Source organism: Branchiostoma floridae, chromosome 12 (assembly GCF_000003815.2).
Source record: "Branchiostoma floridae strain S238N-H82 chromosome 12, Bfl_VNyyK, whole genome shotgun sequence".
In the NCBI taxonomy this organism is placed as follows: domain Eukaryota; kingdom Metazoa; phylum Chordata; class Leptocardii; order Amphioxiformes; family Branchiostomatidae; genus Branchiostoma; species Branchiostoma floridae.
The window spans coordinates 18,168,114-18,189,529 of NC_049990.1; the positions used below are offsets into that span (position 1 = coordinate 18,168,114).

General features: G+C 42.1%; 2 protein-coding genes across 2 annotated transcripts in view; one reads left to right on the forward strand and one right to left on the reverse strand.

Annotated features, from left to right (window-relative positions):
- Window positions 1-5,335, reverse strand: part of LOC118427406 (A-kinase anchor protein 14-like) — a 6,730-nt gene extending 1,395 nt beyond the window's left edge. The window contains exons 1-4 of the mRNA XM_035837187.1: window positions 5,222-5,335; window positions 4,025-4,213; window positions 2,143-2,277; window positions 1,254-1,433 (exon numbers count right to left, since the gene is read on the reverse strand). Of these exons, the coding sequence (XP_035693080.1) occupies window positions 1,254-1,433; window positions 2,143-2,277; window positions 4,025-4,183 (474 nt within the window). The 5' untranslated portion in view covers window positions 4,184-4,213; window positions 5,222-5,335. The remainder of the gene's footprint in view (window positions 1-1,253; window positions 1,434-2,142; window positions 2,278-4,024; window positions 4,214-5,221) is intronic.
- The window catches only part of LOC118427404 (cell division cycle protein 16 homolog), a 32,879-nt gene continuing 16,774 nt past the window's right edge, over window positions 5,312-21,416 (forward strand). The window contains exons 1-3 of the mRNA XM_035837186.1: window positions 5,312-5,486; window positions 6,156-6,210; window positions 6,841-6,938. Of these exons, the coding sequence (XP_035693079.1) occupies window positions 5,394-5,486; window positions 6,156-6,210; window positions 6,841-6,938 (246 nt within the window). The 5' untranslated portion in view covers window positions 5,312-5,393. The remainder of the gene's footprint in view (window positions 5,487-6,155; window positions 6,211-6,840; window positions 6,939-21,416) is intronic.

The following is a 21,416-nucleotide window of genomic DNA, read 5'->3' on the forward strand; positions in this document are numbered from 1 at the left end:
AAGTAAACGTACCCATGGACAAATTGAACTTATATTAAGTGTTTTTTTTAGTTATTGGTAGAGGAATGACAAATATGGAGCAAAAAAATCATGCCTGCAGTACCATACTGTGGCCTGAACGTAGCACCTTAGACTGCTCGGCCATCCTGACTCGGTTATGCAACAATGGCTTTTAAAAGGGCCTTTAGAATGGCTCGATAAGATTGACCTACAAAATGATCCATCCAAACCAAACAATCCGTCCAAACCAAAGTTTGGTCCAAACAAACCACGACAATCGATTCAAAAAGTGTCAGTCACTGCCCACACCCCTAATGCATATGAAGAGGCTTCACCATCAGCACATGGAGCAAATATGTAACAAGAATGGGCACACATCCTGCCCCCAGGCACAAGTGAATTGCCTGTGTCTGACAAAAAAAAAAACATTTCCTGCCTTCCTTGCTTGATCAACAAAACAACTGGATTAACGGATATAGGAAATTTTTCCCACTCTATAATAAACTGTCTGCATTCTGTAGAAAAGTAATTTCAAGATAAGATTGCAGTCTTCCTTCTTCAATGATTCAGTTGAATAGTCATGAAAATCTGTTTCCTGCTGAACAGTGTGGAATCCTACATAAAGGGTACCTCACCAAAACTGTGAATGTGTTTTCATTGGCATCGTCACTGTAGCAAACGGTTTGACAGAGTGCTAAACAAATTTTATTGATAAAAATAAATCTTTTTACACTTTGCATGTTTTGTTGTCATTTTAGTCATACTTGCACATTGGCATTGTTGTTGCAGCAAGTGATTTGACAGAGAGCTCAACGAGTTTCATCCATAAAAACAAATCTTTTTACACTTTGTCAGTTTGTGTGTTTTGTTGTCATTTTAGTCATACTTGAGCATTTTACATGACCAAAAAATGGGTGACAAAAATTCAATCTACAATTCAGCATCAACACCAACATAGTTCAGTCCAGTGAGAGACCCCTTTATCCTAATACCTGTCACAGAGCTGACATGAAGAAGATATACTAGTATGCTTGGTGTACTCTCAATCAATGTACGTATTTTCAAAAGATCAGCCGATATTTGAAGGTCCCTAACATTCAATGTGATGGGGAAGAGTTTTAGGTGAAAAATATGGTTGAGTCTCGGACGAATTTTTACTTTCGGTGCCTTGTGCCATTCAAAAAACAAATAAAGCTTCTTGACTTCTAGATAGGGCCTTATGTACATTGTATGACCACAGGAGCTGCCCTCACCTTGGGTTTGATTTTGGACACCTCGATGGTGAAGTAGACGCAGGCCGTCGCACGCGGGATGGGTTTCCTCCTGGTGGGGATGCTCCAGCGTACGCGGTAACGATACCGCTTGTCGTACTCGTGGTCTTCCTCCTGCAGGAAGTCGATGCAGTACAGCCAGCTGCCTTCATAATCCCACGTCTTTTGGAAAGGATAACAAGTAAACGAATGTAGATTAATAAGTAAACAAATGTACAAAAACAAGTAAACAAATGTATCAGGAGTCTAAAGGGAAAGAAAGTGGACGTGACAAGGATCCAATTCAGCTCACTGAAGAGCTATTGTTCCACTGGTGGTGACAGATACTATGTACAGTATTTACAGGTTCATTGTTTGTTTGTTTGTACCAGGGAAATTCCCCTGGCGCTTTCCGACAAGGGCAATAAAGAGTGGACCAGACGACCAGTCCTATGGACCCTTTCCTGTAGTGTGCATGTCAGGTGAACAACACAGCCAGAATCAACCTACTAGTAACTGCTCCTAGTTCCAGAGGCAGTCCTGCTGGACCATGCACACTATGTGATACCCTGAGAGTTTTGCACTAGGATTATTCTTAACGACTCATAAAAAATGTATCATGTCATTTTAGTGATTGTAGCAATGAACAAGCTTGTAGGTAGGAAGGTGTCTAGGTGTCCTTGGGACGCCCTTCACTAAAAAAGAAAACCAGAAACTGCCTGAAAAGCAATGCAGCGACCAGAACACATGTTAATGTTACTATGCAAGACATAGTTTGAAACAAAATCATACCCTTTCTTGCTAAAAGTTGAATTTCAACCTGTCTACAAAAATATTTAAAGAAAATATTTTGATTGAATGTACAGACATAAAAAAGTGTAAACATGTCTACCTTAATAAATTCGTTGATCTTCTCGTCCCCTAGTTTGATGTCAAACTCCTCTGCCTTAGGCCAGGTGATGTTTTTGACGGCGTAGTCTTCCTTGTCTTCTAGCATCAGGTAGTCATAGTAACCATACTTCTGGGTCTGAGGTAGGAATGGTAAGTATGGTACAGTCATGAAAGATGTAGGTGTCTGTCAGACACCATCATCAGGGTTAAAATGACTGGATCTACTTCTACGTATAGCCGATGTAGGTACATATGTAGGTGGCCCTGAAGCAGCAAGAATGCTGTCCCAAACGTGACTCAGTTTGAATCCCCCCTCATCTCTATTCACTGAATTCTATAAACTGAGTCACAAACATTTTCGGATGGCATTCTAGCAGCTAGCGCCACCTACCTATGGCTATAAGTAGCAGCAAGAAGTAGTTTCCAGTCATTCTAACCCTGATGATGGTGTCTGACAGACATCAAAACGTTGGATGTGAGTACAATTCTGGTTGTATTTACAAGAGCTTTACCATGTACCAAACATTTTCTAAACATTAATAAACAAAAAAAGGAACGGTTGTAAATGACAAGGGCTCCCCTGAGACATTGTCATAAATACATTCACTTATAGTTATACACATTCTAATTTCTCTCGTACAGCAAAACTTGAAGGCAGGGAAAAGTGAGGATTAGAAATATCTAGCGTTAAAGAAGGACACAGAAGGAGTTTGATAGCAGATAAAGTGGGATGATCAGTATTAAGTTGGAACTGAAAGTAACGCTAGTTCACCTTTATTTGTGGGGCAACCTACATTCTATATTCATGGTTTCTACAAAATTTTAGGGATATTACATTGACGGACAGTGAATTCAAATTGCAATATTTTCAGAATAGGCTACTTTGAAAGAACAGCCAGTCAACTTGATATCCCTAAATACCATCTTTAAAACAATGGGTCACCCCTAAGAGAAAGTTGAACTAGTGTTAACTTTATATGATATTGAGTTGACAGTTGTGAACTTACCCCAGCCATGGTGCCATTCACACCAGTAGAAAGTGCACTGGGAGATAGAGGTTTGGGAAATGCTTTAGAGAAAGAATAAACAAAAGCAAGGGCAAAGCTGTTCTTGTACTGCCAAGAACAAAAGTGTTCTAGAACTTCTTGTTGAAACATCTACTTTGAACTAACAATGGAATCACTACCTGATGACATAATAAACAATGTACAGATGTGTCATTTGACAAGCATTGTTGTAGAACACATCATTGTTATATGATAAAAAGTGACTGCTGAAAAAGGCATATGAAAAATATTTAAAGAAACTTTGCAGAATGCCTCTTGTTTTCCAGATGCTCCGTAATTATATTGTATGTAAGAATCTGAGGATTTTAGGCAAGCTGTTAGAAACTGAATCAATTTGGTGACAACAAATGTCATGAAACCTGGCTTTTTTGCCTGTACTAAGTCTAAGTTTACTAGACCAAAAGTTGATACAAAGGTGAACGTAGAAAGAGTAAGATATGGGGTGTTCAGATACACAGATCGATGATACAATTGCTCTTTTGAAATCTCTCTATATGACATCAACTCTCATAATTCCACCACAAGCTACATAAAAAAAATAAAAAAAAGTAACCACCATATGAGAAAAAAATACATGAATTTAAACTGATTTACAGATATGTAATCATGCTGCATCTCAGTAATCCTCACGAGGTATATACTGTGACTTGTGATATTTAGGTGTTCAACTTCAAGACAATCTTGAGAAGGCCTTTATAACAATTTTTTATGTGGAGGTATTATGGCACCCGGTGGAATTATTATATGAGAGTTGATGTACTTTTGTAATGTCATGATCAGAGAAATGCAAAGTCAACACTTAGTGCTTCTACTAACCCCCATCACAGCCTCCTGTGCCTGATGCTCAGCTTCCTTCTCTTTCTCCTCCTCGATGAGCCTCTGTTTGGCATTTTCTATCACCATGTCCACCAGAGCATGGGCCTGCGCTTCCATCTCTGGGGAGCCCAGCATAGGGGGCGTTTCTGGCTCCGACATCTTGGAAATGGGTGGTATGTAACTACAGTACTAATAAGAAGAAAGAAAAAAAGAGTTTAAAAACATTCGTCAAGAACCCATATTTCCGTTCGGTGTAAAATGACCAGCTGCTGCCACACCGCGTGCCTGCGAAGCGAAGGGCTACTATATATACCGGCTACATAGATACAGATACGTACAAAGGATTTGCACTAGCCGCCATTTTCCCTTACGTATAAGCTGCAATCAGCTGTTTTACATATTTCATACTTTGATCAATCTGATTCTCCGTCAAGCATGATCGTGTATTTATCGTCCTTTTGATGTATTATTATATTAGAGAGAGAGAGAAATCAGCAATTTAGATTTGTAACATAGAAAGTAGCCTGTATATATGAATTCACCACCCGATACATGGACATGATTTGATGACTATTTGCATCTTTGTCATTTTCAATAAAAAATTTCGTGCTTTATTGTCATTTATATGTTCATGCACTGCAGCTCTAATACAAGAAACCATGGAGCTTTTATACTTGAAGAAACAGGTCACATTGTAGTAGCTGAGTGTCTCCATATAAAATTGATACGGAGATGTATGATATTACAGAATCGACAACACATCTGGCTTTTACATAATGATATGAATGAATATTAATAAAATTGTGTCCCATTGAGGTATCTAGTAGAAGGAAGAGTAGAGTGACATCAAACTTTTTGCACCTGCCATTTCTGATTATATTTGCTGATCTCCAACATAATTTCCAGCAATGCCCTAAGGAAACTCAGATTTTGACAGTCTACATGTAGTTCTGTACAAAACTTTCTAACCAGTTTTGAGTTTGTGTCTAGAATCTGTGTCTACATGTATCACTATGAAAGCAAGTTGAATTGATGAAAGCTCCTTGGTCTATAAAACGGCCTTCAACAAAACAAGAAGGGCAATTTCGGCCCTATCTTCACATTGTAGGAGATCGTTATTGCTGCAAAATCCATATTTCAATACACATGCATGGGGAAATAACGATAAAACGGTAGAAACGAAGTAAACTTCCCAACCTTTCCACCGCCTCCACTGCCTGCTTGTTGTAGTGATTGTTGCTACCGGACAACCGGAAGTAAACTTCTCTCCAAATCCAAAGGAACCAATCACAGATGAGCTTACATCCCATCAACAGGAATGAGGGTCTGTGATTGGTTAGATTCCCACATGTAACCTTTGACCCTCAAAATGGCGGGCGATGAAATTATGGACTCAAATTTTGGGCAAATTTTAGTGAATTTGGACAAATTACGGACACTAGTGAGGCAATATGTTGATGCGGTAGGTGTATCAAATGTTTATATGTGTATTGAAGTCAAAATTTTTAATTCTATTTGTATTTCTAGTCCTCGTTGCGCGTTGTAAGCTTTCTAAGAACAGTCATCGCACAGAAAGAGGGAGGGGGGGGGGGCTATAATATTTAAAACTTCTCCATACAAATTATTTTACGTGCCATTTTAGTCTAGACATAATGGCCGAGATTGAAGCAGAAATCTGTTGTCATTTTTTGTTTGCATTCACTCTATTCTTTTTGTACAATTCTTAGGGTTAGCTATTGACAGGATGCCCATGTTAATAGTGTGTAAAAAAACGTGTTGCTATTGACAGGATGAGATACTGTATAATTTGGCTCACTCGGTAGATTCCCGTAGACTCAGCAGAGTCCACTACTGACAGGATGGTCTTTTCAATGGTGGAAAAATTCATACCATTGACAGGATGATACTTCAGCACTTAGAAAAATTTGCACTGTTGACAGGATCATAATATTATATATATCATAATATAGGATCATTATATTACTAGTAAAGTAGAGTAGAGAGTAGAGTAGAGTAGACTTCTTGGCTATAGCCACTTCTAAAAATAGACAGGAACATGTTGTTAATAACCTTGGCCTTATCTTCATACTGTTAATTACCACATCTAAATTTTATTACCTTTTCCCCACAGCATCAGTACAGCTCTGCACTTTTCTGGGCAGACAAAGTTTCATCCCTTTCAAATGGTGAGAATATGTTTTATGTTTGCATCCAGGTCTTGGCTTTTCTTAAGTTAATGTTGTGTCATTTGTTGCTATGGCCACTTTTGTCAAGTTGTCTTCTTTTTAGATAAAAATATTTAGTATTTCATGTACCACTGCTGCTAAATGTATTGCACTCTTTTAGCATCATTTCTCATAATCCGTCCGGTTGCCTCTGTAGTGACTTGCACAAATGTGTGGCCCAAGGGCTTCAGAAATGGGGATGGGCACCACCCCTAAGCATCAGAACTGGTGTACAGGCAACTTTAACTTAAACTTAATCCAGAATGCAGTAGCCAGTGTAGCCCGATAGAACTGGAAATGGGCACAAGTTCCGCACAACTCCTATAACGTTAGTTCACCTTTATCCGCCTTTAACCTATATCCGTTGAGTTACTAAACAGGGTATCCTGGGGTATCAAGTCGATTTACGATAGTTTCAAATTGTACTATTTTCAAGATATTGCAGTTTGAAACCACCATCTTTCGACTTGATATCCCTAAATACATTGTTCTTAAAAAGAACGGATAAAGGTTACCCTACGGATAAAGGTGAACTAACGTTACAGTGAAAGGTGTAGGAAGGATTTTAACATGTTGACATGCTTGTTCCAGGAGAAGGCCAGGATATCTATTGGCTGGCCCAGTGTATGTTCCTGACAGGGCAGTATCACCGAGCCTCTCATCTCATCAGGAGTAAAAAGTTAGACAAGGTAATTCTAAAGATTTATACTGCTGGCAACTACTGATAGTGATAGTGGCATTGGTGTGGCGTAAGTGGTAGAACGTTTGGCTCAGAACCGTGGGGTTCAGGGTTTGATACTCGCCATGCCCCCATCATTGTGCCCTTGGGAAAGGCACTTTACATTACTTTTCCTTACAGTGGAGTGACAAACATCAAGCCCCATAGTTAATTTGTCAAACAGTGTGCCGAAAAATACGCACAGATTTGGTGAGCTAATGTGCCATCATGTATATGCCAACATTTGCCACCGTAAAAAAATTGACCAATGGCATTTTGAATAATCTGATCTGCTTTAGCCTGAGCCTGAGCCCTGAGTTACAGATCCAGATATTGATATGACCATGGGCATATTTCTGATAGGTACATGTACAGGGTTCTGATCAGGCTTTTAGCCAGGCAACCGTACAGGCGTACATTGTACGGCCTGTTAAAAAAATAACTCAAATTGTATGCCCTTACACTGGGGAGCACATCCACTTACAAGCATGAAATTCTGGTTGACCAGGGATGCTACAGGTCACATGTGGCCTGTCTGACAGTAAATTTACTTCATTCCCCCAAATTTGCACCTCAAGATGTGGGAAATGGTGTTTCAGGGAGTTATAAATTTCAAAATTTTCTGAGTGAGGATGTCCCCAGACCCCCTTCAATACTCGCACCAGCAGCGCTCGCCGAACGGCAAGAAATTTGGATACCCTATGATAAAATCCTGGCTAAAAGCCTGGTTCTGATTACTTGTGCCCCCTCCAAACATACAAACACACACACACAAACACACACAAATACACACACACACACGCATGCACACACACACGCACACTCACACACTCACTTCAATTCCATCCCCAGGCTTTTATGTATATTATGGTCACACCTTATATTACTAGTTTCATACCTACCAAGAAGTACTCCAAAAAGTCAGGCCCACAATGTAAATGTGACACCAAATTACTTTATTCTATTAATAAAATATATAAATAGAGGCAAGTTCAAAATGCTTATATTGCAAGCTAGTGGGAAGATACTTGTAAATGAAGAAGAGACAACATTACTTTACAAAATAATGTGAACACATGTACTTGGTACGTGCACTTAGTTTCTTACCAAGCCTCTTGTCATTTTTTAAGTGAATTATGTGCTATTTCATACTAGTAATAGTGTGTAGATAATGTCCTTTAAATCTGCACATTCAATTTTTGCAACATTTTCATTGTCATACATGTATGAGTATGCAATATTAAAACAGTAATCTTTATCCTCTTTCTCTTTCTATGCAAACACATTTCAGAAACACTTGTTTCAACTTTCTAATACATGAATTGTGGATATTACCTGTAATTCTAAACATTGTTGAAAATAAAGCAACAACATTATGAAATACATTACATGAAAATACATACAAACACACAAACGCACACAAATCAGCTTGAAATGTAACTGATCAAAGCAAGATTAAGAATATGAGTTGCATCTACTTCTCTATATATGTCAGATCATGGTAAACGATAAAAGGCAAAGTACTTTAATTTTCTAGGTACAGTTTTAAGTAATGTGGACTGTCAACATTCCCAAATCAGGGGATAGTACAATACTTGAAAAGTTGCATTTACGGTGCTCAATGCATAACTTGTATTATGTCATACCTAGGCAGCCATAACATTTGATACAGGTGTTATATGGACCAGGTGATGATGTATGACACAGGCTTCTCAATTGTGTCGCGCAGGCTTCCATCTTCCGATTAAATAGAACACACTCCAATGCAAGCAAAGGGAGTTCAAATTTTTCTCAAAATTTTGATGTTCTTAAAGAATATAGTCGTTGGCGCAGGTTAAATAACCTTTGGTCATCAGGCGATCCGACGCGCGGCCGGGCTGGTACCTTGGTTGATGCGGAATACACTGTGTTGTATTCTACATTTACGATGTAGTAAAATGTTACTTGGTGTACTACATGCCAAAAGGATGCCAGTTCCTAAAATAATCCCTTATTACTTGAAGATATTTATGTGATTTAAGAAAGGAAAGAGCTAAACCATACCCAAAATCCATCAGAATGGAGCCCTCAGCTGTAACTTGTCCTGGTGTGATGAATATACATTGTATATATATACATGTGCATAGAAAAATACACATTGACTGGGTATGACATAGCACTGTCATTGCACAATCTATGTGTATTACAATATGCTATAAGTGAACATTTTGCTGTTCTGTATGTCCATGGATCATTATAAGTTTCCCTATATGGTAGTGCAGTGCTATTAAGGCAAGCCGAGTGAGAGACTATTACTAGTAGTATGATGTAAGTTTTTTCTTTACCATACACGCGTGTGTATACTGTCCCTGGATGATATATTCAGTTGCTCAATTGAAGGCAACCCTCATACAGCAAAAAGGCTCATCTGCCATAGAAAGGCACAGGTGGGTTCGAAAACAGTCTGCCTTCTGCTGCTTGCACGAACCTGAACTTCACGTCTAACACACTATATGGGAAACCCACTTGAACTTAACACAAACGTCTTTTTCTTGTGGGAACAATGGCGCTGTGACCCCATGCACGGTGGTGGGCCTGCCCTTACCTCGGTATGAAAAGCATACTACTTGGTCACATGTACTGGCTGATAGTAGGATTGCCAATCAGGAAGCCTCAAGATTTTTTTTTTTTTTTATTGATCTTTTAGGGTAGTCCCTTCAGTTAACGTAGTAACTGATTTCCAAGGGAGCCCTATATACATGTTCGCACATGTTCGCACAACGACGGGTTATGCCGCCCCTTACGGGGTGACACACCCGTCCGGGTGAATGATGTAGATCACCATGTGGCTGATACGAGACAGAGGTTCGCCAGGCCTCCATCCGGGTGATTTGAAGTGAATCACCAACTTCCGACAGAAGGATTTGCACCAACGCACACCGCACCATCGCACGTGTGGGGGTTCTTTAACGTGCATGGGTTATGGCTCTCCCCATACACGGGACCTCCATTTAACGTCCTATCCGAGGGACGACTCATTTTTCACTTGAGTAAAGTGAGGAAAGTCGTGTAAAGTGCCTTTCCCAAGGGCACAAGACCGGCAACACGGCAGGCGGATTCGAACCGGCGACCTCTCAGTCATGGGCCGAATGCACTACCACTGTGCTACACTGCCCCATTTTAACGTAGAATACTCTAAAATTCCACATCATCCCCCACTAGGCCATCCCACTCCCTTCCAATGCTTTCCTTTAAAAACCTAGAAGAACCCTGCTTGTGTTTGGATCAGGGAGAAATTGTGCTGAGGGTACAATATACAGTCAAACCTGTCCATAGCGGCCACTCAAGGGACCGGACAAATGTGGCCACTATAGACAGGTGGCCTCTGTATAGAGGTGGCAACTTGTACATAAAATACCCAAGGGACCGACAAAAAGTGGCCACTATGGACAGGTGGCCCCTCTGTAGAGGTGGCCCCTAATACAGGTTTGGCTGTATTCCAATGTGTCTGATTCACTGAAGACACAAGAAGACCTAATGTAAAGATACAGTAATACTTTCAGATACAATACACCACAATATTTGTATCATTCGTCTTTTGATATATATTCTAGTTTTGTGTAGAGCACTCTGAACAGTCACAGCTGAAGGCTCCACCCCTGATGGGTTTGAAGTATTTAGTCTCCATTTCAGCTTGTCAATAGCAGGATATGGTTAATTTTATGTTGTTAAACTGGCTCCCTGTAGCATGTAGCAGTTTTGTACAACTGAATGATGCAAAGTGATCTTTTAGCAATTATTGTGCTCAGAGAAGAGCTAATCTTCCACTGGTCCTACATATTAGGAAAAACATATATAGATTACTGTAATTCCTGATATTTTCAATGTACTGTTATGTTCACGGTTTTCACGGTGACGACTGTAACGTGAACTTATCATTACTGATAACAAATAATTCACAGACTTTTTTTATGTGCACTTGCAGCAACAGTGAACATTTGGTTACGAGAACAAGTTAAATTTTCTCAGACCATGAAAGTTTGGTACCGAGAAGACAAAGTGAATTACAGTATACAGTTCTAAGGTTGACATTGATCTGGAGAAATTCCCCTTGCATGTTAATTGTCAAGTGCAAAGAACTGTTGACCATGGGTTAGCATCCCGTCATGAAGACTGCAACCCTTTTCAGCGTCCAGTGCGGTGCTTGTCAGCAAGCAACAACTGCCAGGATTCAAACTGCCATCTTTCAGGTCCATAACCACATGATGCACACTACTACTACTACATGTAGATGTTCACTTCTTTTTTTTTTGGCTGAGCTCCAATTCAAACCGGGCTTGAAAGTGTTCTTCACTATTATTAATTCAATACTTTACACATTTACATAGTATAGATGATGAACATAAACGTCCATTGTCCGAAATATGCTGCTATTAAGTCAATACTTCATACATTTGCATGATGTATATGATTTACATAAATTCTACAGAATTAGTTCTAACATTATATATGGTTAATTCACAAAATCTATAAACAAATGCATGGTTGATAAAAGTTCAACTACTACTTCAAACCTACAATGTCTATAACAATGAATTATACAATACTGATGTACCTGCAATCAGTAACTCATAATTATTAAGACTCTAACAATGGATGCAAATGATATGCTTAAAAATGTGATAGTTTCATTCAGCAGATACAGTTGGCAGTAGATTTGAGATTGCACTGCAATCAGGGCTTTAGCCAGCTCGAATTTTTTTTCCGTCAGCCAATTCCAATCGTCGTGAAAACCGCGAAAATGAATTTTCCCTATGACACTACAAAGTAGTAAATGTTGCCATTGAGACCTTGAAAAACCGGTTTTAATGAGATTATCGTATTCAAAAGAGCGCCGACACACATTGGCAGCAATCATAGTAATAGCAAAACAAACAGTGTGTGGCTTTCACCGCCGTGGACGGCGTCCCCAAGCCGCCTGTAGCTTCCACCAAGGATTTTTGTCCATCAAGGTTGACGGATTGGTTTTAAAATTTTTCCGTCAGACGCATCAAATTTCCGTCAACTGACGGAAAAACGGACGCTGGCTAGAGCCCTGACTGCAATGTACACCAATGACACTGGAATATACAACAGTTCCTGACTACAGGCAACTGACCTGGCCACAGGAATCAAGAACTAGAAGTATGATGATTTGTAGAATAGTAGCAGTCGTAGTTCAAAAACAGAAAGGCATATAATATATATTTTGCATAAAATCTATGCTCATTGAATAATTGTGTTGTCGCTGAATGTAATCAAGAAATGTTGAATTTTTTATAGCATAGATGTAAATGTAACTACACTGTACGTTAAAGGGACATAATGTAAAATTAAAGTCATTGTTTTCAGTCATTTCTCTACATAATGAGTTGAGTCTACCTTATTACACTGAACAGCAATATTTACAACGCATGACTACGACTTTGTTGAGCCGTGAGGATGTCTTGAAATATGCGCACTTCCCTTCGCCGCTTGAGTTGTCCGCCATTTTATTCAACTCGCCGGCGAGCCAAATTGCGCTTTAGAACGCGTTCGGTGGTTCGCTCGAATCATTACTGAAGTTTGTTGAAAGTCCCGCTACGCTCCAAAGATCTGCGACCGCAACGGTCGATTCGGAAATCTACGGTTGGCTTACTTCCGGTAGGCTACCCGGAAGTAAGTGAATTTGGTCGCGGCTTACTTTGACGTTGTTAATAAGCACTAGAAATGTGATAAAATGATGCAGATAAGTTAGAAATAAGTTCAGAATATTTGAAATTTTGGCGCCATATTTCTACATTATGTCCCTTTAACCTTTGCACTCCTGAGGGGGCCTATTGGTACATGTACAAACCTCTGGGATCCCAACCTGTGTGTGAAAAGAGTGGTCCCTTGCTTGATCAATGATCTATGTAAGCCACAAGAGCACTGATATTTTCATGTTGTTTTTTACTTGTGAAAATATTTCTAGATTTAAAAAAAATTGACTCAAATGTTGCCACTAAAAGTAAAAACGTTGTTTTAGATGGACATAAATGAAAGAAAACAAGTCCTTTGTTGCATTCCAAAGAAACTTATGTCACTTCTTCCCAACCACAAGGGCTAAATACCAACCAAAAGTTTTGACCATATCTTGCAATTGTTTGTCAGGTCACCAGATATCAAAATGGGAAGTTCCGCTGCTAGGGGGCCCAAAATGTAACCTTTTCAATGTCTCATCAAGACATACCCACATACCAAGTATCAAGACAATCCATCCTGATATTCTGGACTTATTGTGTTGACATATGGACAGACACACAAATACTGCCGAAAAATTTTGATTAAAGAAGGCTATATATATTTTGGATTCTCCTGTCGATTTGACAGATGAGGAGGCAGACAGGCATTTGCCTGTTTGCCTGACCTGCACATGACTTTTTATGGTGAAGGAGGGGTGTGCAATTCCTTCTCCACCCTCTCGTCTATTGGAGTACTAAGTCTCACAGGGGCAACTACATGTATATGCCACGTGTGAGGCGGCTCCAGCAGATGCAGCTTTGTTGTTCGGCTATGTATATTATACATGTGTTAAAAACCTGGAAAAACAGTTGTTGTTGTTTTTTCAAAATAGAATGGGGCTACTGAGAAGTTTCAACATCTAGTGAATAAGAATTTTTTTTCAATAAATGACATTTCCAGTCATATTCTGTTTACTCCTGTTTGACAATGTAAAAAATTGTCCAGTTGTTGCTGTACACAATGCTCCAATGTTATCACTATCGTAATATGGATAAGGGACATACGAATATGCATGGAGAGATGAGGAAATGCCCGTTCCCTCAGGCCATGGAAAACTCTTCTTCCTGACAGACTCATTTCCAGACATCAATTTTCAGCCATACCATAAAATGATGAGATGGTGCCTTATGTTTTATTGATGGACAGGATATCATTTGAAAGCCGAGAAAGAAATTTTGGGACATTTTTGTTTTTTCATTGTGTGTTTTATAATGATAATAGGCATGCATTAATTTTAAACGAACCTTGTTCTGACCAAATAAATCTGCTGATGAAATGCAATCTTGAAGTTAAGATAGCCAGTGCAGAGACAGGTTCATGCCATGGTGTGTTATGGGTTAAGAGCAGCGTTCCCGCCAGGCATACGTCTTTACGTCTTTGGACGCATTTTTTTCTGGAAAGACGCACTCGGCTCGGCTGAATGCGTCCATAAAAAAATCTGTAAGAAAGGCTGACCTGTACCACCAGTGTACAAAATGTATCTGGAATCTTTTAGAAAATCTGTCTTTATAAGAAGGAATCGTACCTTTACTATTTATACTTCAAATTGTTCACTTTCCGGTCATCCCATGGGGCGGAGCGCGGCACGTTGTACAACTAGCAGACCCATGTGCAACACACCCAGCCACGCGCCAGTGCTGTCTGTTGCGCAATATAATTATTTGTAGTCCGTGAAATAACGTTACATCTGACAGCCAGCATTCTGTAACACTACTAGTACTGGAAGAAATCTTATGCAGATTTTATATTCTGATTTTAACATGATACTTACTTGTCCTCATTTTCATGTATTTGTTAAAGATTTGTGGTTAATACTAGTATTGAACAAACAAACTGTTCTGCGCGAGTGTTGCACATCTCAACAAAAGTTCTCACGCTGTGGGCAGTTGATTGGCAGTCGGTTTCTTTGACAACAGGCCGCCGGCGCCAAGCAGTCTAGGTCCAAATCCAATCATCTTAATAACCAATCAGCGTTTGATAAATGTAATGATGTACTCTGTGATTGGTCACCGGAGAAAATACAAAAGTTACAGAGTATTAGCGCACGTGACGTTGTTTTGTGATATTGTTAGGCGCCCGTGTCGTCTGGCAAGTTTCTTCCCTAGCTGCTAACAATTTACTATTAAAGTTTCCCCATTTATCCAAGTTAAAAAAGCGGTGCGCGGTAAATAAGTGAAGAATCCAAAACTATACACTTTATTTCTTATTTCCAAAATTTCTTTTGTTTCAAAAAGACAAAATTTGTGGCAGAAAAGGGGCCGCAATATTGTTGTCAAGCGTCGATCGAGTCGGCTGTGCACTGGCGTTGGCCTCCGTGGCACAAGGTGCGGCACGCCCCCCTCCCAAGACGGACCGTCGATCGCAGCGCCCAGCACGTTGGAACGTCTTTCTGGCTACTAGTTCAAGGCTACCCCGGCACTGATCACTGCCAAAGAGGCAACAGATCGTCCTCCTTCGAGTAATGTATAACGTTCTTGGTCTATTTAAAAATAAATCCAGCCAAAGATTTCACGCCGAAAACGGGGTTACCTGAGGTCGCAGGAAACAAACGCACGCTCGTGGAAAATGACAGCACGGCCTTGTAAAACCCCACCGATTCGTGAGTGTGATGTCGTCGTTATTTTATCGTCTCGGAAAACTATTTGATGAGGGAGGGCGCAACATCGATCGCACGAGGTCGACATTCTTTTATTCAATGACGGAAGAAATTGGCAGAATTTTTCCATGGGCTGACGAACTGGCTAGAGCCCTGTTGCGAAGCATAAAAAATCCAAAAATTTTCGTGTCTGGAGAAATTATCCCCGGGCCAGATCACTGACGGCTGATTCCCCGTGCTGAGAGAGGGCGGTTGTCGATTACTGAATTACGGGAGTAAAAGAGGCAACCGACATCCAATCTCAAGCGCATGATTTTCCTCTCAAATTGCGGGAAATTGTGTTTTAGAGGGTTTGAAAATCCAAATTTTACCGGGGGAGCATGCCCCCGGACCCCCTAGAATGCGAGCGCCTGCGGCGATCGTCTCGCGCCTCCGGCGCTCAATACCCCCCTCAGAAATATTTGGACGCATACTTTCAAGAACCTGGCGGGGACGCTGGTTAAGAGGGAGGGACGCCCGCCGTGATGTGTTGTAAGATTGTATCTCCCATGGCCAGTAGGTATTTGGTATTGTAAGTGGGAGGGACGCACGTCGTGGTGTGTTGTAAGATCGTGTCTCCCATGACCAGTAGGTATTTGGTATGGTAAGGGGGAGGGACACCCGCCGTGGGGTGTTGTCAGATCATATCTCCCATGGCCAGTAGGTATTTGGTATTGTAAGGGGGAGGGACGCCCGCCGTGAGGTGTTGTCAGATCGTATCTCCCATGGCCAGTAGGTATTTGGTATTGTAAGGGGGAGGGACGCCCGCCGTGAGGTGTTGTCAGATCGTATCTCCCATGGCCAGTAGGTATTTGGTATTGTAAGGGGGAGGGACGCCCGCCGTGAGGTGTTGTCAGATCGTATCTCCCATGGCCAGTAGGTATTTGGTATTGTAAGGGGGAGGGACGCACGTCGTGGTGTGTTAAGGGTTCCCTTCCCAGGAATCTCCCATGGCCAGTAGGTGTTTGGTAATGTGGGGAGGGATGCGTGCCGTGGTGTGTTGTAAGATCTGATCTCCCATGGCCAGTAGGTCTTTGGTATTGTAAGGGGGAGGGATGCTGTACGGGTTCCCTCCCCTTGAATCTCCCACGGCCAATAAGTGTTTGGCAATGCTCGATCCAAAGGGGCTTGGAAAGGTGTGTTTTGGGCTCCCTCCCCAGCTGAGACCACCTGAGACCAGTTGGTGTAAGCCTTTCTATATGTACCATGACGGTACCTGTTTCCCCTAGCCACTCCATATGTTTGAAGAAGCCTGTCAACTGACTGGTTACTGTATGTAGCAACACGACAGCACCTGTCTCCCCTAGCCACTCCATATGTTTGAAGAAGCCTGTCAACTGATTGGTTACTGTATGTAGCAACACGACAGCACCTGTCTCCCCTAGCCACTCCATATGTTTGAAGAAGCCTGTCAACTGACTGCTTACTGTATGAAGTAGCCTTTCTGTATGTAGCAACACGATGGTACCTGTCTCCCCTAGCCACTCCATATGTTTGAACAAGCCTGTCAACTGACTGCTTACTGTATGAAGAAGCCTTTCTATATGTGGCAACACGACGGTACCTGTCTCCCCTAGCCACTTCATATGTTTGAAGAAGCCTGCCAGCTGACTGGTTACTGTACGAAGAAGCAACATTGCTGTCCAGATATGTTTGTGGGTTTTGTCTAGTCTTTGTGACTGTAGGAAGGGACGGCTCTGATACAGCACTGTAGAAGCGAATGTGTTCATCATCATCATCGCTGTCTGACTCTAGGGTGTTTGGGAGACCAGGCAGGGGCCTCTGTGCAGCAGCTAAATGATCGGGAATATCCCAGTAGGTGTTTGGGAGACCAGGCAGGGGCCTCTGTGCAGCAGCTACAAGATCTGGAATCTCCCAGTAGGTGTTTGGTAGACCAGGCAGGGGCCTCTGTGCAGCAGCTACAAGATCTGGAATCTCCCAGTAGGTGTTTGGTAGACCAGGCAGAGGCCTCTGTGCAGCAGCTAAATGATCAGAAATCTCCCAGTAGGTGTTTGGGAGACCAGGCAGAGTCCTCTGTGCAGCAGCTAAATGATCGGGAATATCCCAGTAGGTGTGTACTGTACTAGTGTCTGAGCTCCCATGATAAATAGACTGAACAGTTTGGAGGTTTGCAGGCAATGACCTACAAGAGACAATACCTCCAGGAGGTGTCTGGAACGAATGGTCTCGTGGGCTCTTGTTTCTTAACTTTTGTAGGCATCTGCTCAGAAGCAACCCTGCAAAGAGTAAGACTAACAAAATCCCCCCTGTAGAGACAACAACTGGGATGACAAGAGTCTCTGGTGCTGGGGTATTCTGCTGAGGATTCGCCTGCATCGTAGACATTGATGCCATCATCGTCAAAGACCTGTGCTCTTCCGTATTTGGGGGCCTGGTTTTAGGTTTGGATGTTCGAAAGCTTGCTTGATCTGTCGTTGTGTCACCGTTATATACAGGACATTCTTTGTGGACCTTCAAAGAGAATTTAGGAATGTTGATGAAAACTGGTTGGCCATATTTAGAAAGCAGAATGCAGGTTAACTGCTGTGTATTGGTAGTGGGTGTATGGAAACTGCTGTGATTCTGACTGGCTTCTGAATGTGTGGTGCTGACTGTCCGTGTATCTGGTGTGTTGTCAACCATTATGGCAACATCGGCCTGGCTTGTGTTCCCCACTCCCATAGAAACCAGCTGTAAGATGGAGTTATCAGGCTTCAAGGCTACCGTAATGCCCAGGTTGTGTTCCCACACCTGCTTGCACTTCCCCTCGTAATAACGTTCCATTTTCTCTGGATGGCCATGAGCCGCAAAGACAACAAAAGGTGGCTGAGTGGTGATGCTTCTCTCAGAACTATCCCCAAAATGCATGAAACATACACTGGGCCCTTGGTTCTTCTGTGTGGGGCGAGGTACTGTCTTCACAGAATCAAACTTCCATCGAAGTTCGAGAGATGTCTCACTTCTTCGTTTGTCCTTTTTGACACAGAGGAAGAAGTTGGGCACCTCAACAGATATGACTTGTCTGTATTGGATAATTCCATCATGCAAGGCAAGGCTCCATCCCATTCTATGTGGCATTTCATCATGTACTGTTGCCAACTTGTCACCACTGACATAGAAGGTTGACAGTTCCTGCTGTTGCCATATCCCTGATGCCCCCCAATCCAGACAAGACATAGCGCTTCCCTGCATGTAGAACTCGTCAATTTTCATGCCTTCGAATATGGTCTGGGGAAGGCTCTTGATGCTATTGCCCCCCAAGTTCAGGTATGTCAGGTACCGGTTTGGGCCATGGAGCCAGGCAGAGTCTACAACCCGTAACTTGTTGTTTTGTAAGTTCAGCCATCTAAGCGTTGTCATGTTCCTGAAGCACCCTGGGTCAATCTGTTCTATCCTGTTATTGGACAAGGTCAGGAAAGTGAGCTGCAAGCCAGTGAACCAACTCTCTTTGACATGTGTCAACCTGTTGAAATCCAAGCCCAACCTAGATAGCCTCCTAAACCCACTGAAGGTGTTTTCCCCCACTTCTTCAATCTCATCATCTATGAGAACTAAATACGACAGACTTATTCTAGAAGTAGAATAGTGTAAGGCTGACAGTTTCCTTGCTGATAGAACACCAATTGGATTGCGTCTTAATGCAAAAGCATGCATTTGCATCTGAGGCAAGCAAGATTCAGCAGGAATATTACTGACAGGAACAGCACTACCTTCCTTACCATTACATAAGATGCATACGCTTTTGGCATTGTCGCGCCCAAAAGGTATGATCATGGTGTCATGCACACAATTGGACCAAGCATCTCTGTTACAATGGGGCCAGCAGAGGCTAGCTGAAGCTGTACATGCTGTCAAAAGTACCAAATAATATAGCATGATCACAGAAGCACCCATTCTAAAAGACATTATGATTAAGATACATCTCTTTGTAATCATAGATATCACTATTATCACTAAATATCAGGTGTCTGTATCAATGGTGGGGATGTCCCGATAGCTCAACTGGTAACAGTCTTACAGTTGAGCTCCTGGTTCCAATGAGTTAGTAACTGGTAGACTCGGTTCAATCCTGGAAAAGGCATCTCAGTTGGGGCTGCACCCATCTTTTGGAAGGGGCACAAAATGAGGGGTATGGGTCGGAGAAGTTGCCTCAAGCAAGTTAAGGAGAAGGGCTGGGAAACCCTGCCTGCAAAAATATACCCTGCTACTGAAACAGCAAGGAAACTTGCTGCCCTGTGTGCCACTAGGCAGTACAAGGGTCCGAACAAACTATCACTTGGCACTAACCAGTGTTTGTCTGTCTGTCTAGTACTGTAATGTAACATCACAATTTTTTAAAACAGAGACATACCTTTCGGTAGAAAACATTGAAGATCCCCTTCCAGTCAGAAAACGTGGCTCCTCCCAATGCAGCTGTGCCTGTTCTGGCCTTGGTGTATGCAAGGTCTGACTTTTAATGATCACTGTGACACTGTGCGTTTTATTTTAATATGGATTAGGCACATAGAAATATGTGTGGTGTCACAGAGGAATGCCAAATTCTCCAGGCCTCGGAAAACTCTTCTTCCTGACAGACTCATTTCCAGACATCAATTTTCAGCCATACCATGAAATGATGAGATGCTGCCTCATGTTTTATTGATGGACAGGATATCATTTGAAAGCCGAGAAGTAAATTTTGGAACAATTTCATTTTTCCATTGTGTGTTTTATACTGATAATGGACATGTATTTATTTTGAACGAACCTTGTTCCGACCAAAAAAATACTGTTGTTTTGGTTGATGAAATCCAATGTTATTTAAGTTAAGATAGCCAGTGCAGAAAGAGGTTCATGGTGTGTTTTGGGTTCCCTCTCCAGGGAATCAGGGACAAACGCATGCTGTGATGTTTAGGTCCCCACCCCCGCCCCTGGAATCTCCCATGGCCAATAGGTGTTCGGTAATGTGGGGAGGGACGCACGCCATGCTTTTTGGGTTCCCTTCCCTGGAATCTCCCATGGCCAGTAGGTATTTGGTATTGAAAGGGGGAGGGACGCACGCCGTTGAGTATTGTAAGATCGTATCTCCCATGGCCAGTAGGTGTTTGGTATTGTAAGGGGGAGGGACGCACGCCGTGGTGTGTTGTCAAATCGTATCTCCCATGGCCAGTAGGTATTTGGTATGGTAAGGGGGAGGGACGCCCGCCGTGGGGTGTCATAAGATCGTATCTCCCATGGCCAGTAGGTGTTTGGTATTGTAAGGGGGAGGGATGCTGTTTGGGTTCCCTCCCCTTGAATCTCCAATGGCCAAGAAGTGTTCGGCAATGCTAGATCCAAAGGAGCTTGGAAAGGTGTGTTTTGGGCTCCCTCCACAGCTGAGACTACCTGAGACCAGTTGGTGTAAGCCTTTCTATATGCAGCAACACGATGGTACCTGTCTCCCAGAGCCACTCTATATATTGGAAGAAGCCTGCCAGCTGACTGGTTACTGTATGAAGTAGCACCATTGCTTTCTAGATATGTTTGTTGATTTTGCCTAGTCTTTGTGATTGTAGGAAGGGACGGCTCTGCTACAGCACTGTAGAAGTGAATGTGTTCATCATCATCATCACTGTCTGACTCTAGGGTGTGGGGGAGACTAGGCAGGGGCCTCTGAGCAGCAGCTAAATGATCTGGAATCTCCCAGTAAGTGTTTGGGAGACCAGGAAGGGGCCTCTGAGCAGCAGCTAAATGATCAGGAATCTCCCAATAAGTGTGTGGGACAGAAAGCAGATGGTCCTGAGCAGCAGACACAGTACTAGTGTCTGAGCTTCCATAGGAAATAGACTGAACAGTTTGGAGGTTTGCAGGCAATGACCTACAGGAGACAATAGCTGGAGGTGTCTGGACTGAATTGTCTTGTGGGATCTTGTGGAGGCAATTCCTCCGAATCAACACTGCAAGGAGTAAGAATAACAGAATTCCCCCTGTCGAGACAACAACTGGGATGACAAGAGTCTCAGGTGCTGATGTGTTCTGCTGAGGATTCGCCTGCATCGTAGACATTGATGCCAT